We start from the raw sequence: 14,623 nt of genomic DNA on the forward strand, positions 1-14,623 counted from the left end.
CGTTCTGGACAATTCGAGCGAATAGTCTGGCCACCATTTATGGCCGAGCATTTATGGGACACGATCGAGAGGTCAGTTCGTATAGAAAATCCTGCACCACAAACACGTTCCCTAAATGGCTTTGAGCACTGTGGGACTTAACTTCTGAGGTTATCGGTCCCCTAGAACTACTTACACATCCATGCCCGAGGCAGGATTCGAACCTGCGACTGTAGAAGTCGCGCGGTTCCAGACCGTAGCGCCTAGAACCGCTCGGCCAAACCGACCGGCAAACACCTTCGCAGTTAGGACGACTATAGAGGCAGTATGTCTCAACATTTCTTGCAACGTCTTGTTGAATCCATGCCGTTTTGAGTTGCCGCACTATGACGGGCAAAATGAGAGCCGACACGACATTTAGAGGTACCCCATGACTTTTGTCTCCTCAGTGTAGTGCGTTCTTAATTTCAGTTTACGAATTTGTTGAATGATTTAAGAATTACGGAAGAGATTTTTGTTAAAACTGAAATTATACCTTCCGGTCTCGGAAACTCACATACGTCCGGGAGAGCTGTGTGCTGACCACATGCCCCTCCATCTTCACATCCAGTGACGCCTACGGTCTGAGGATGACACGGCGGCCGGCCGGTGCCGTTGGGCCTTCATGGTTTGTTCGGAGGAGTTTAGTTTTAGTTTTTAAATTATACCTGCAAATTCTGAGTGGGTAGAACTCCATCTAAGATTCGCAGGTACTTCATCTGCAGAAAACATTCCTAGACTGAGTTTCTTCCTGACTTACAAGCGACGTCAGTGTAGTAATTACGGGGGCAGTTCGAGTTAACAACTGTAAACAGACGTGCACTCGACCGGTCAGTTGGGACCAGACAATGCTAAGTAGTGGACGTGTGGTCGCAGTGTGCAAATGTTGTTGCGTCACAAATCACAGTGAAGTAACATATCTAACTAAAGTGTTAAAGGCCTTCCTTAGAATGTTTTGAAGAAAAGAGTGTGTGCAAAGTTTGTGCCGCACATCTTGATTCCTGAACGAAACAACGACGCGTGAACGACTGCCACGACTTTACTGAAATGCGAAGCGCGGGCAATTATTTTCTGCGTAAAATCATCACGGTTGAGGGGACGCGCTGTTATCAACAAGAACCTACCACAAAACGAATGCAGAAATTCACATGAAGGATCAACGCTTTGACGACATAACCGACATTTAAGTTAATGAGACGCGCGAGTTGAACAACACTCCAAAAAAGCACTTTTCTGGGCGTTTCACACGGTTGCATGATCGTTAAGTGTATTTCAGTCACGTCGGGGGAGACTATGTAGAACACCTGAGCAACTGAAACCGCCTTTTATCTTTTTTCTATTATTTTTGTTAATCCAGTCTCGAAACATTTTCGTTTGCTGTGGTATACAATAAATTTTACCAAAATCTAATATATTCTTCTCTGTTATATTCCACCATCACAATTTCGTAAACTGAAATCAAGAACGCTCTGTAATTCTCACAGGTTATTGACATCGCATTGAGGTCATTACATCCCATCATGGATGGTGAACATATGCCTTCGAAATGTATATTGGCATAGTAAAAACGCCATTGGTAAAAGAAAAGAGGGATTTTATTATTAAGCTAATAAAAATATTATTGACAAGGATGCAAAAAATCATGATGAATGTCAGAGTGTCGCAAAACTTTTTTTCTCATATTAGACGACAGATTTTTAAATAAAAGCTTTCCTTTCATCAGCTGCTTGGAAGACTGCAGCTCTAGATATCCTGTTTATTTTAATTTCTTTCCAAAGGCGCTGACGATTTCATTGCCATCTTATGCAATCAAAGTTTGTGCACCATTTCTAATAAACTCGCCATTGAAAGGACGTTAAACTCTAATCTGCCTTTCCTCGTTCATTTCAGTTCCAAGATATGGTATTCTTTTCGTTAATTACATATTCAGTTTACACTAAGTCCGACGCTATGTGAAATGAACATAAGATAATCACCTTTATAAAAACTTGATACTAACCCATCTCACCAGACGTCACTCCGGTGAAGATTGGAACTTGGAGGAATCGACCGTCATTGAGTCTCTGGATTGGAGACTCTGGGATCAGTGCGCCCTCAAGGTCTGGTTCGATGTGGGGCCACCACACATTATAGGAAAACAGCTGCTTCTCCTGGAATCGAAGACGACAACAACCATTTTGTGACTTGACATTAAACGAATATTTTGTATGATATGTTCAATATTTCAAAATAAATGAGATAATGTTTACTGAAAGAATAAAATTTCTGGTCTGAATATAAGTTAACTAGCTGAAAAAGATGGGGAACTCTCTACTAACAGAAAGGAAACTGAAGGAAAATTTAAGTCGGGATTGGAAGGATTCATGTAGCCACGATCGGACACCCTGAAGGATCGTAAATACACTCCTGGAAATTGAAATAAGAACACCGTGAATTCATTGTCCCAGGAAGGGGAAACTTTATTGACACATTCCTGGGGTCAGATACATCACATGATCACACTGACAGAACCACAGGCACATAGACACAGGCAACAGAGCATGCACAATGTCGGCACTAGTACAGTGTATATCCACCTTTCGCAGCAATGCAGGCTGCTATTCTCCCATGGAGACGATCGTAGAGATGCTGGATGTAGTCCTGTGGAACGGCTTGCCATGCCATTTCCACCTGGCGCCTCAGTTGGACCAGCGTTCGTGCTGGACGTGCAGACCGCGTGAGACGACGCTTCATCCAGTCCCAAACATGCTCAATGGGGGACAGATCCGGAGATCTTGCTGGCCAGGGTAGTCGGCTTACACCTTCTAGAGCACTTTGGGTGGCACGGGATACATGCGGACGTGCATTGTCCTGTTGGAACAGGAAGTTCCCTTGTCGGTCTAGGAATGGTAGAACGATGGGTTCGATGACGGTTTGGATGTACCGTGCACTATTCAGTGTCCCCTCGACGATCACCAGTGGTGTACGGCCAGTGTAGGAGATCGCTCCCCACACCATGATGCCGGGTGTTGGCCCTGTGTGCCTCGGTCGTATGCAGTCCTGATTGTGGCGCTCACCTGCACGGCGCCAAACACGCATACGACCATCATTGGCACCAAGGCAGAAGCGACTCTCATCGCTGAAGACGACACGTCTCCATTCGTCCCTCCATTCACGCCTGTCGCGACACCACTGGAGGCGGGCTGCACGATGTTGGGGCGTGAGCGGAAGACGGCCTAACGGTGTGCGGGACCGTAGCCCAGCTTCATGGAGACGGTTGCGAATGGTCCTCGCCGATACCCCAGGAGCAACAGTGTCCCTAATTTGCTGGGAAGTGGCGGTGCGGTCCCCTACGTCACTGCGTAGGATCCTACGGTCTTGGCGTGCATCCGTGCGTCGCTGCGGTCCGGTCCCAGGTCGACGGGCACGTGCACCTTCCGCCGACCACTGGCGACAACATCGATGTACTGTGGAGACCTCACGCCCCACGTGTTGAGCAATTCGGCGGTACGTCCACCCAGCCTCCCGCATGCCCACTATACGCCCTCGCTCAAAGTCCGTCAACTGCACATACGGTTCACGTCCACGCTGTCGCGGCATGCTACCAGTGTTAAAGACTGCGATGGAGCTCCGTATGCCACGGCAAACTGGCTGACACTGACGGCGGCGGTGCACAAATGCTGCGCAGCTAGCGCCATTCGACGGCCAACACCGCGGTTCCTGGTGTGTCCGCTGTGCCATGCGTGTGATCATTGCTTGTACAGCCCTCTCGCAGTGTCCGGAGCAAGTATGGTGGGTCTGACACACCGGTGTCAATGTGTTCTTTTTTCCATTTCCAGGAGTGTATATGGGCACCGTATACGGGGTGTTACAAAAAGGTACGGCCAAACTTTCAGGAAACATTCCTCACACACAAATAAAGAAAAGATGTTATGTGGACATGTGTCCGGAAACGCTTAATTTCCATGTTAGAGCTCATTTTAGTTTCGTCAGTATGTACTGTACTTCCTCGATTCACCGCCAGTTGGCCCAATTGAAGGAAGGTAATGTTGACTTCGGTGCTTGTGTGGACATGCGACTCATTGCTCTACAGTACTAGCGTCAAGCACATCAGTACGTGTCATCAACAGGTTAGTGTTCATCACGAACGTGGTTTTGCAGTCAGTGTAATGTTTACAAATGCGGAGTTGGCAGATGCCCATTTGATGTATGGATTAGCACGGGGCAATTGCCGTGGCGCGGTACTTTTCTATCGAGACAGATTTCCAGAACGAAGGAGTTCCGACAGGAAGACGTTCGAAGCAATTGATCGGCGTCTTAGGGAGCACGGAACATTCCAGCCTATGACTCGCGACTGGGGAAGACCTAGAACGACGAGGACACCTGTAATGGACGAGGCAATTCTTCGTGCAGTTGACGATAACCCTAATGTCAGCGTCAGAGAAGTTGCTGCTGTACAAGGTAACGTTGACCACGTCACTGTATGGAGAGTGCTACGGGAGAACCAGTTGTTTCCGTACCATGTACAGCGTGTGCAGGCACTATCAGCAGCTGATTGGCCTCTACGGGTACACTTCTGCGAATGGTTCATCCAACAATGTGTCAATCCTCCTTTCAGTGCAAATATTCTCTTTACGGATGAGGCTTCATTCCAACGTGATCAAATTGTAAATTTTCACAATCAACATGTGTGGGCTATCGAGAATCCGCACGCGATTGTGCAATCACGTCATCAACACAGATTTTCTGTGAAAGTTTGGGCAGGCATTTTTGGTGATGTCTTGATTGGGCCCCATGTTCTTCCACCTACGCTCAATGGAGCACGTTATCATGATTTCATACGGGGTACTCTACCTGTGCTACTAGAACATGTGCCTTTACAAGTACGACACAACATGTGGTTCATGCACGATAGAGCTCCTGCACATTCCAGTCGAAGTGTTCGTACGCTTCTCAACAACAGATTCGGTGACCGACGGATTGGTAGAGGCGGACCAATTCCATGGCCTCCACGCTCTCCTGACCTCAACCCTCTTGACTTTCTTTTATGGGGGAATTTGAAAGCTCTTGTCTACGCAACCCCGGTACCAAATGTAGAGACTCTTCGTGCTCGTATTGTGGACGGCTGTGATACAATACGCCATTCTCCAGGGCTGCATCAGCGCATCAGGGATTCCATGCGACAGAGGGTGGATGCATGTATCCTCGCTAACGGAGGACATTTTGAACATTTCCTGTAACAAAGTGTTTGAAGTCACGCTGGTACGTTCTGTTGCTGTTTGTTTCCATTCAATGATTAATGTGATTTGAAGAGAAATAATAAAATGAGCTCTAACATGGAAAGTAAGCGTTTCCGGACACATGTCTACATAACATATTTTCTTTCTTTGTGTGTGAGGAATGTTTCCTGAAAGTTTGGCCGTACCTTTTTGTAACACCCTGTATAAGCGCGATTATTATTCACTTGCGTAAGATTTTAACAGCTACATGTATTACCGATCAGTGGAGACGTATACAAAACAGAATGAAAACTAAAGACTTACATCTTTTTACCCATGTTTTAAAAATAAATACCGAAAAGGCAGTTCACAATGGTATAGCTGTTTACTTCTCTGCCCACAATTTCTCGACATTTGCAGTTCGGTTTTACGAACAGCCCTTCACTTGACTAGCTCATCTTGCAGGTGGTTTCGGAGGTGGTTATTAAACACTTCTGCGACTAACAAAACTTTAACCATCTGGTTCACCACGTGGTATTAAGTAAATAAAGACACTGTGTAATTAGGGCTAAGGCATTAAACTGGTTTGGGTCTTGTACGGACAGTAGGTTGTCTTATACGCTACTCTTCTCCTTCCTGGCTGAATACTAGTGTTGAAGATATTCCAGATGCAGCTTATCTTCGTCGGCTCCAAAAGATGATTTTTTTGACCTTGAGGCAACGAAATATCTCAAACTATACACAGTATTAAAAAACGGAAAAATAAATGATGTTCAATATTCTTATAAATGCCGTCCGGCGGGACCAGTGTTAACTCCCCCCCCACCCCCCACCCCCCCCGGTTCCTTCACCCCCAGGGGGTTGGGCGGGTGGCAACTTCCAAATCTGAAAGAGAAATATCCTTTGTTTTGGTTTAGTTTTATGATAGAATCGGATTCCACAGGGAGAAAATTAACTTTTGTAGGTAATTCTTTTTTCGTCGCATGACGTGTGGCTCTGAAATCGACAAAAAACAGAACTGAGTTCAAAATCGGCATTATATCGAGAAAAATGCATTTGATCAAACCAGACGTGTTCATGAATCATCATCATCATCATCATTTAAGACTGATTATGCCTTTCAGCGTTCAGTCTAGAGCATAGCCCCCCTTATACAGTTCCTCCGTGATCCCCTATTCAGTGATAACAATGGTGCCTCTTCTGATGTTAAACCTATTACTTCAAAATCATTCTTAACCCAATCCAGGTACCTTCTCCTCGGTCTGCCCAGACTCCTCCTACCCTCTACTGCTGAATCCATGAGTCTCTTGGGTAACCTTGCTTCTCCCATGCGTGTAACATGACCCCACCATCTAAGCCTGTTCGCCCTGACTGCTACATCTATAGAGTTCATTCCCAGTTTTCCTTTGATTTCCTCATTGTGGACACCCTCCTGCCATTGTTCCCATCTACTAGTACCTGCAATCATCCTAGCTACTTTCATATCCGTAACCTCAACCTTGTTGATAAGGTAACCTGAATCCACCAAGCTTTCGCTCCCATACAACAAAGTTGGTCGAAAGATTGAACGGTGCACAGATAACTTAGTCTTGGTACTGATTTCCTTCTTGCAGAAGAGAGTAGATCGTAGCTGAGCGCTCACTGCATTAGCTTTGCTACACCTCGCTTCCAGTTCTTTCACTATGTTGCCATCCTGTGAGAATATGCATCCCAAGTACTTGAAACCGTCCACCTGTTCTAACTTTGTTCCTCCTATTTGGCACTCAGTCCGTTTATATTTCTTTCCCACTGACATTACTTTCGTTTTGGAGATGCTAATCTTCATACCATAGTCCTTACATTTCTGATCTAGCTCTGAATATTACTTTGCAAACTTTCAATCAAATCTGCCATCACAACTAAGTCATCCGCATATGCAAGACTGCTTATTTTGTGTTCACATATCTTAATCTCACCCAGCCAGTCTATTGTTTCCAACATATGATCCATAAATAATATGAACAACAGTGGAGACAGGTTGCAGCCTTGTCTTACCCCTGAAACTACTCTGAACCATGAACTCAGTTTACCGTCAACTCTAACTGCTGCCTGACTACCCATGTAAAGACCTTTAATTGCTTGCAAAAGTTTGCCTCCTATTCCATAATCTTGTAGAACAGACAATAACTTCCTCCTAGGAACCCGGTCATATGCCTTTTCTAGATCTATAAAACATAGATACAATTCCCTATTCCACTCATAACACTTCTCCATTATTTGCCGTAAGCTAAAGATCTGGTCCTGACAACCTCTAAGAGGCCTAAACCCACACTGATTTTCATCCAATTGGTCCTCAACTAATACTCGCACTTTCCTTTCAACAATACCTGAGAAGATTTTACCCACAACGCTGATTAAAGAGATACCTCTGTAGTTGTTACAATCTTTTCTGTTTCCATGTTTAAAGATTGGTGTGATTACTGCTTTTGTCCAGTCTGATGGAACCTGTCCCGACTCCCAGGCCATTTCAATTATTCTGTGTAGCCATTTAAGACCTGACATTCAACTGTATTTGATGTGTTCCGACTTAATTTCATCCACCCCAGCCGCTTTATTGCACTGCAATCTATTGACCATTTTTTCCACTTCCTCAAATGTGATCCTATTTCCATCATCATTCCTATCCCATTCTACCTCGAAATCTGAAACATTACTGATCGCATTTTCACCTACATTGAGCAACTCTTCAAAATATTCCCTCCATCTGCCCAAGACATGTAAATGTAAAAATGTAAAAAAAAAAAAGATTCTTTGAGGTTTGTCCTCTCAACTATTGGGTGCTTATTTGTAAGAATTATTTCGCGGTAAGCGCTCAAAAATGCCGCCGCCCACTTCGATGCTCATGGATTAATTCGACACAACTGACAAGTGTTTCTGATGTAATCTTCTGACATGCATTGGTGATACGCTGAATCATGTTATCGTACGTTGTTGGCACTTCATTATAAACTTCAGTCTTCAAGTAAACCAACAAACAAGAGTCAGGCGAAGTAAGATCTAGGCAACTTGCCTAGATCTGGATACGCGATCTAATACTTCCCATGTTGCTACAGAATAATGTGCTGGTCAGCCATTATGGTGAAACCACGCAAGTCCAAGAGAAGGTCTGCAAGCAATACTGGAAGATCCTCCCCCAAGAAAATTACATATTTATCACTATTTCAGGTGGCATCGATAAGGATGGATCAATAAGTTTGTCACCAAATATTCAACACCAAACATTTACATTCCATGGACACTGATTTTCAACTTGGCTTAAGGTGTAACACCTCTGCAGAACTTTCAAAAAATCATTTTTGTAAATTGGCTTAAGAGATGCTTCGATCCTTCTAAAATATGAGGCAAAATTGTTCTATGGAATGCCGAACTCCTCGTCTAGCGCCTCGGATGACACGAAACGTCCTACCTGCGGCAAATCGGTACCCTCTATAGTGTCTGGGTATAATTAGAAGTATTTAAAACAATAATACGTTAACGTGGTGTCAGCAAGAATCAGTACGTGTACGAAAAAGACAGTTCTTTCGCTTCGAATATTGATTTTTGTGAGGAGTATTGACTTTTGATAGTTTATTTCTGATCGTATACAATACAGTTTTGTCTTTCACGTAAGAATGAGTGGTTACAACGTGTGCTTAGTTAGAAAAGCTACGAAGCACCGTATCGAACGCGGCGTCGAAGCAGTATGTCGTTAAAGCGTCCAAAGAATAGCTATGAGGCTGAGCGCAGTTCTTAAAGAGTCGGCGCCTTGCTAAGAAATTCAAAGACAGTGGACAGGATTTTGATTTCAATTACGGACTGAGCCAGGGGGTTATGATTTTATTGCTGTTTTCTCTGTTATTTCTCAACACATGAAATGTAAAATGTGCAGTGCAGACATCACTTTGCAGGAACTAAGTCCTCGAGGCTTTAGAACGTTAGGATCGTCTGTCTGACTTCTGTAGCAGTGTGGGGGTGGAAATTGCATCTTGCAGGAGGCACAGGGTAAAGGGTACATCTCAGATTAACCCGTTGCGCAGAATAACAGAATAATAGATTAATCCGTCGCACATCAGAACACGTACAATTCACCACAGAAAGCCGCAGTGTGTGGCCGCGCGGTTTAAGGCGCCATGCCACGGATTGCGCGGGCCCTCCCACCGGACGTTCGAGTCCTCCCTCGACGATGGGTGTGTGTGTTGTTCCTAACATAAGTATATTTAAGTAGTGTGTAAATCTAGGGACTGATGACCTCAGCAGTTATTCCCTTTGGAATTCATACACACAACTCACCACAGAAAGTTTTCACGGAGGAAACTGGTGGACACCCGTGTCAGTTCTCTAGTTCGGAACCAACGCTGTGGACTATGCTGTACAGACCATTACGCCCTTTCACACAAAGTACTCTTAACACCGATTTGTTTTAATATCGCATTGTCCAGTAACCTAGCATCGCTACATGCGATCCTCTTCTAAGCTCTTGTTCTCCACGCGTATCACTATAGTACATGCACGGCCTGTATGAGCTGAAATATCACGGCGGGAAAAACCCTTTTCTCAGATACCAATCATAGTGCCCTGTTAGAATTCATTCAAATTCGCATATGGAAAACTTTGACTTCAACGAATTATATTATCACTTGCTTTCAGGTTTCCACTTAGTTCTACATCTTTGCGTCATGGTTTGCCATAAAACAGACTTTTTCGGTCACATGCAAGAGGTCACCGTTGGAGGCACATGTATAAATTATTCTTTGAAATCTCAATCACTTATTGTGGCACACTGTATTACATGTGCCTACATAACATATTTCTGGGTTTGTGAAAATCTGCGAAGGGTTAACTTAGGTGCTACTCACCAAAAAAAGTCGCAAAATAATTTGTTTCAAGAGGGGGCGCGACGGTTCGCGGCCCCTCCTGAAACAAATTATTTTGCCGACTTCCCCCCCTCCCCCCTCCCCCCCCCCTCGTACATACATCAAAAAAAGTTTTGCGCATCTCTCCTGAAGACAGACGGTGACTGTGGATATTGTATCACAGACACAGTCCCTTCGACTGGTCAGAGATGTCACTAAAACACTAAAAATGTAAACAACCATGCGTGAGCAGAGCCTATTAGACGGATAGGGTCCGACAGCCGATCAGTTTCAGTCATTCCATCAGGAAGGACGTACACGGCTCGTGTTGTCTGTAGTTCAACCATGCCGAGACGGTCAGCACCGCGGTTCGATCGCGTCCGCATTGTTAATTTGTGTCAGGAAGGGCTCTCAACAAGTGTCCAGGCACCTCGGAGTGAACCAAAGCGATGTTCTTCGGACATGGAGGAGATACAGGAACTGTCGATGACATGCCTTGCTCAGGCCGCCCAAGGGCTACTATTGCAGTGGATGACCGCTACCTACAGTTTATGGCTCGGAGGAACCCTGACTGCAACGCCATAATGTTGAATAACCATTTTCGTGCAGCCACAGGACACCGTGTTATGACTCAAACTGTGCGAAATAGGCTGCATGGTGCGCAACTTCACTCCCGACGTCCATGGAGATGTCTTACTTTGCAACCACGACACCACGCAGCGCGGTACAGATGTTCCCAGCAACATGCCGAATGGACCGCTCAGGATTGGCATCACGTTCTCTTCACTGATGAGTGTCGCATATGCCTTCAGCCAGACAATCGTCGGAGACGTGTTTGGAGGCAACCTGGTCCGGCTGAACGCCTTAGACACACTGTCCCGCGAGTGCAGCAATGTGATGATTTGGTGGTTCCCTGCTGTTTTCGGGTGGCATTATGTGGGGTCGGCGTACGCCGCTGGTGGTGCCATCCTCCGACCGATAGAGCAACCATATCGGCAGCATATTGGCGAGGCATTCGTCTTCATGGACGACAATTAGCGCCAGCATCGTGCACATCTTGTGAGTGACTTCCTTCAGGATAACATCGCTCAACTAGAGTGACCAGCATGTTCTCCAGACATGACCCCTATCGAACATGCCTGGGATAGATTGAAAAGGGCTGTTTATGGACGACGTGACCCACCAACCACTCTGAGGGATCTACGCCGAATCGCCGTTATGTGAACTTGTGGATAGTATGCCACGACGAATACGGGCATGCATCAATGCAAGGGGACGTGCTACTGGGTATTAGAGATACTGGTGTGTACAGCAATCTGGACCACCACCTCTGATGGTCTCGCTGTATGGTAGTACAACATGCAATGCGTGGTTTTCATGAGCAATAAAAAGGGCGGAAATGATGTTTCTGTTGATCTCTATTCCAATTTTCTTTACAAGTTCCGGTACTATTGGAGCCGAGGTGATGCAAAACTTTTTTTTTTATGTGTGCACTTGGCACAAAAACTGCCCATTGCATCTGTTTACTTCAGTGAAGTTACGGCAGCAATAATAACGACTGGATTAGAGAGTGTTCTTGAAGTACATCTCAGATAAAGATTTTTAAAAAAATTGTCATACATTTGTATCATTCAAACGAGGTGAACTTTAACGTTACAACGAGTTTATAAATAACCACGGCTGTGTATGCAATTACTGAAACTGTACGGGTATGTGTGTTTGACTAAATATTTTTTTACAAATTATTTCACTAATTAGTCAGTTACAGTTTAACTGTTTCCATCTACATTGCTTTAATTCATTTAGAATGTTAATATTTGAAAGATCTCGTCATGAAAATGGCGACAGAAAAATAGTCAATATTGAAATACTAGTTTTAAAACTGTTACATTTAAACTGATCATCCAAAAAGGAAATAAGTGAGTAGAAATAAACACGGTTCTAAATTGTGAAACTTCCTAACGCTTGCACGTTTAGTGTGATGCGTGTGCTTCAATTTGTGAAGAAAGCAGATCCATTTTTTGACCTATCTCTGAAACAGTAACTCGTAGATCTGCTTCCAGTTGTAGTCGTTACTAATACAGTATTTCGTCTTAAGTAATGCAATACCGGAAAATGTTGACTCACTCAAGTACGTGGACGAGAAGAGTAGCAACACATCTACTGCCCTTCTTGCTAAACTGGAATGATCATTCAGAGTTTACCACAGTAATTTTCAAGAGATTTCGATTTAAATTCATTTCGAAATGTTCTATCACTCGAGCGTTCTATTGGCTCCTAATGTTCTGTTGTTGGCAAGAGTCTGATTAGTGTTCTGTTATGATAGTATCGAACGGGTTGCGTATCCAATCGTAATCAGACGAAGGTTCTGGAAATTTATTATAGAATTGTTGACGGTTTTCGTGATATACTACGCCAGTTCTATTAAACTTGCCCCCATCCAACTCATTTTTCCTTCACGAAGTTGTTCAGGCAAAATAATATCTCGCAGTTACCCTTTTCCATCTGTGTTTTTCGCATAAGGGCAGCCACTTTTTTCTTTGAAGAATATTACTATTTCGGCCTTGAAGTGATGATAAGATCATTTAGTTTCTTGAAAATGTCGGCCAAGTGGTACAATATTAAAATCCTTCTTCATCGAGAAAACAGACCCGTGAATATGCGACTCAACAGGTAAAGACGAAGTTCGTTTCAGATCTACAACGCGACGAAAAACATTATTACGGGACGACTAACGCACACTACGCGATCAAAAGTATCCTGACACCTGGCTGAAAATGACTTACAAGTTCGTGGCGCCCTCCATCGGAAATGCTGGAATTCAATATGGTGTTGGCCCACCCTTTTTTAGCCTTGATGGCAGCTTCCACTCTCGCAGGCATATGTTCAATCAGGTGCTGGAAGGTTTCTTGGGGAATGGCAGCCCATTCTTCAAGGAGTAGGCCTATTGCACTGAGGAGAGGTATCGATGTTATCGGTGAGTCCTGGCACGAAGTCGGCGTACCAAAACATCCCAAAGGTGTTCTATAGGATTCAGGTCAGGATTCTGTGCAGGCCTGTCCATTACAGGAATGTTAGTGTTGTGTAATCACTTTGCCACAGGCAGTGCATTATGAACAGGTGTTCGATCGTGTTGAACGATTCAATCGCCATCCCCGAATTGCTCTTCAACAGTGGGAAGCAAGAAGGTGCTTAAAACTTCAATGTAGGCCTGATACTGTGATAGTACCACGCAAACAAGGGGTGCAAGCCCCCTCCATGAAAAACACGACTACACCATAACACCACCAGCTCCGAATTTTACTGTTGGCGCTACATACGCTGGCAGATGACGTTCACCGGGCATTCGCCATACCCACACCCTGTCATCGGATCGCTACATTTTGTACCGTGCTTCGTCATTCCCCAGAACGTTTTTCCACTGTTCAGTCGTCCGATGTTTCCTTAGACCAAGCGAGGCGTCGTCTGGCATTTACCGGCGTGCTGTGTGGCTTATGAGCAGCCGCTCGACCACGAAATCCAAGTTTTCTCACCTCCCGCCTAAATTTCATAGTGCTTGCAGTGGATCCTGATGGAGCTTGGAATTCCTGTGTGATGGTCTGGATAGATGTTTGCCTATTACACGTTACGACCCTCTTCAACTGTCGGCGGTTGTCAGTCAACAGACGAGGGCGGCCTGTACGCGTTCCTTCATTTTTCCAATTCACTATCACATCGGAAACAGTGGACCTAGGGATTTTTAGGAGTGTGGAAATCTCGCGTACAGACGTATGACACAAGCGACACCCAATCACCTGACCAAGTTCGAAGTCCGTGAGTACCGCGGAGAGCCCCAATCTGCACTCTCACGATGTCTAATGACTACTGAAGTCGCTGATATGGAGTACCTGGCAGTAGGTGGCAGCACAATGTACCTTATATGAAGAACGTATGTTTTGGGGGTGTCCGGATATTTTTGATCACATAGTTTATCTCCGTGTGCAATAGAAGCGAATCATGGTATAGGCCAGCTGCTCCCCAAGAACGGACAATAGCCTAATGTTTAAAGCCCGTGCTTTCGCAAAATTTTCAACACTGACTACATCGTTCAGCGCTTCACTGAATTTCGATTGTACTATTTTATAAGCCATTGTGTGAATTTTACAGAAGGAGAAACAGCACACATTATATTGAACCTCGCGTCCGTGTTCGTAACAACACAATTTTTGCATGACATACTGTCAACAATTAAGGAATTCGCCTGTAGTCCTCCCTTCCAAAACTTTATGAAGTCCTCACATATTTCATTTTCATAACACTAGCGTACAGAAGCGAGATGCGAAAGATTTCCGATCTCGATACTGTCATCAAGTTGCAGGGCGAATTTCGGGCCATCATGAAGACGTGGTACCAATTAATTCGTCATGTTGGCGACTCTTGCATCAATACAACCACATGTCATCTGAGAGTAGTGTCGACTTCAGACTCTCACCAAACCTTTCTCCATCGATTTTGACAGCTGCGGGAAGAAGTACTTTCTCACCAATAAAGCGTAGT

General features: G+C 44.7%; 1 protein-coding gene across 1 annotated transcript in view; it reads right to left on the minus strand.

Moving 5' to 3' along the window:
- Positions 1-14,623, minus strand: part of LOC126475235 (pyrethroid hydrolase Ces2a-like) — a 61,475-nt gene that overhangs the window by 22,180 nt on the left and 24,672 nt on the right. Inside the window, exon 5 of the mRNA XM_050102913.1 lies at positions 2,018-2,168. Within this exon, the coding sequence (XP_049958870.1) occupies positions 2,018-2,168 (151 nt within the window). The remainder of the gene's footprint in view (positions 1-2,017; positions 2,169-14,623) is intronic.

Source organism: Schistocerca serialis, chromosome 4, assembly GCF_023864345.2.
Source record: "Schistocerca serialis cubense isolate TAMUIC-IGC-003099 chromosome 4, iqSchSeri2.2, whole genome shotgun sequence".
In the NCBI taxonomy this organism is placed as follows: domain Eukaryota; kingdom Metazoa; phylum Arthropoda; class Insecta; order Orthoptera; family Acrididae; genus Schistocerca; species Schistocerca serialis.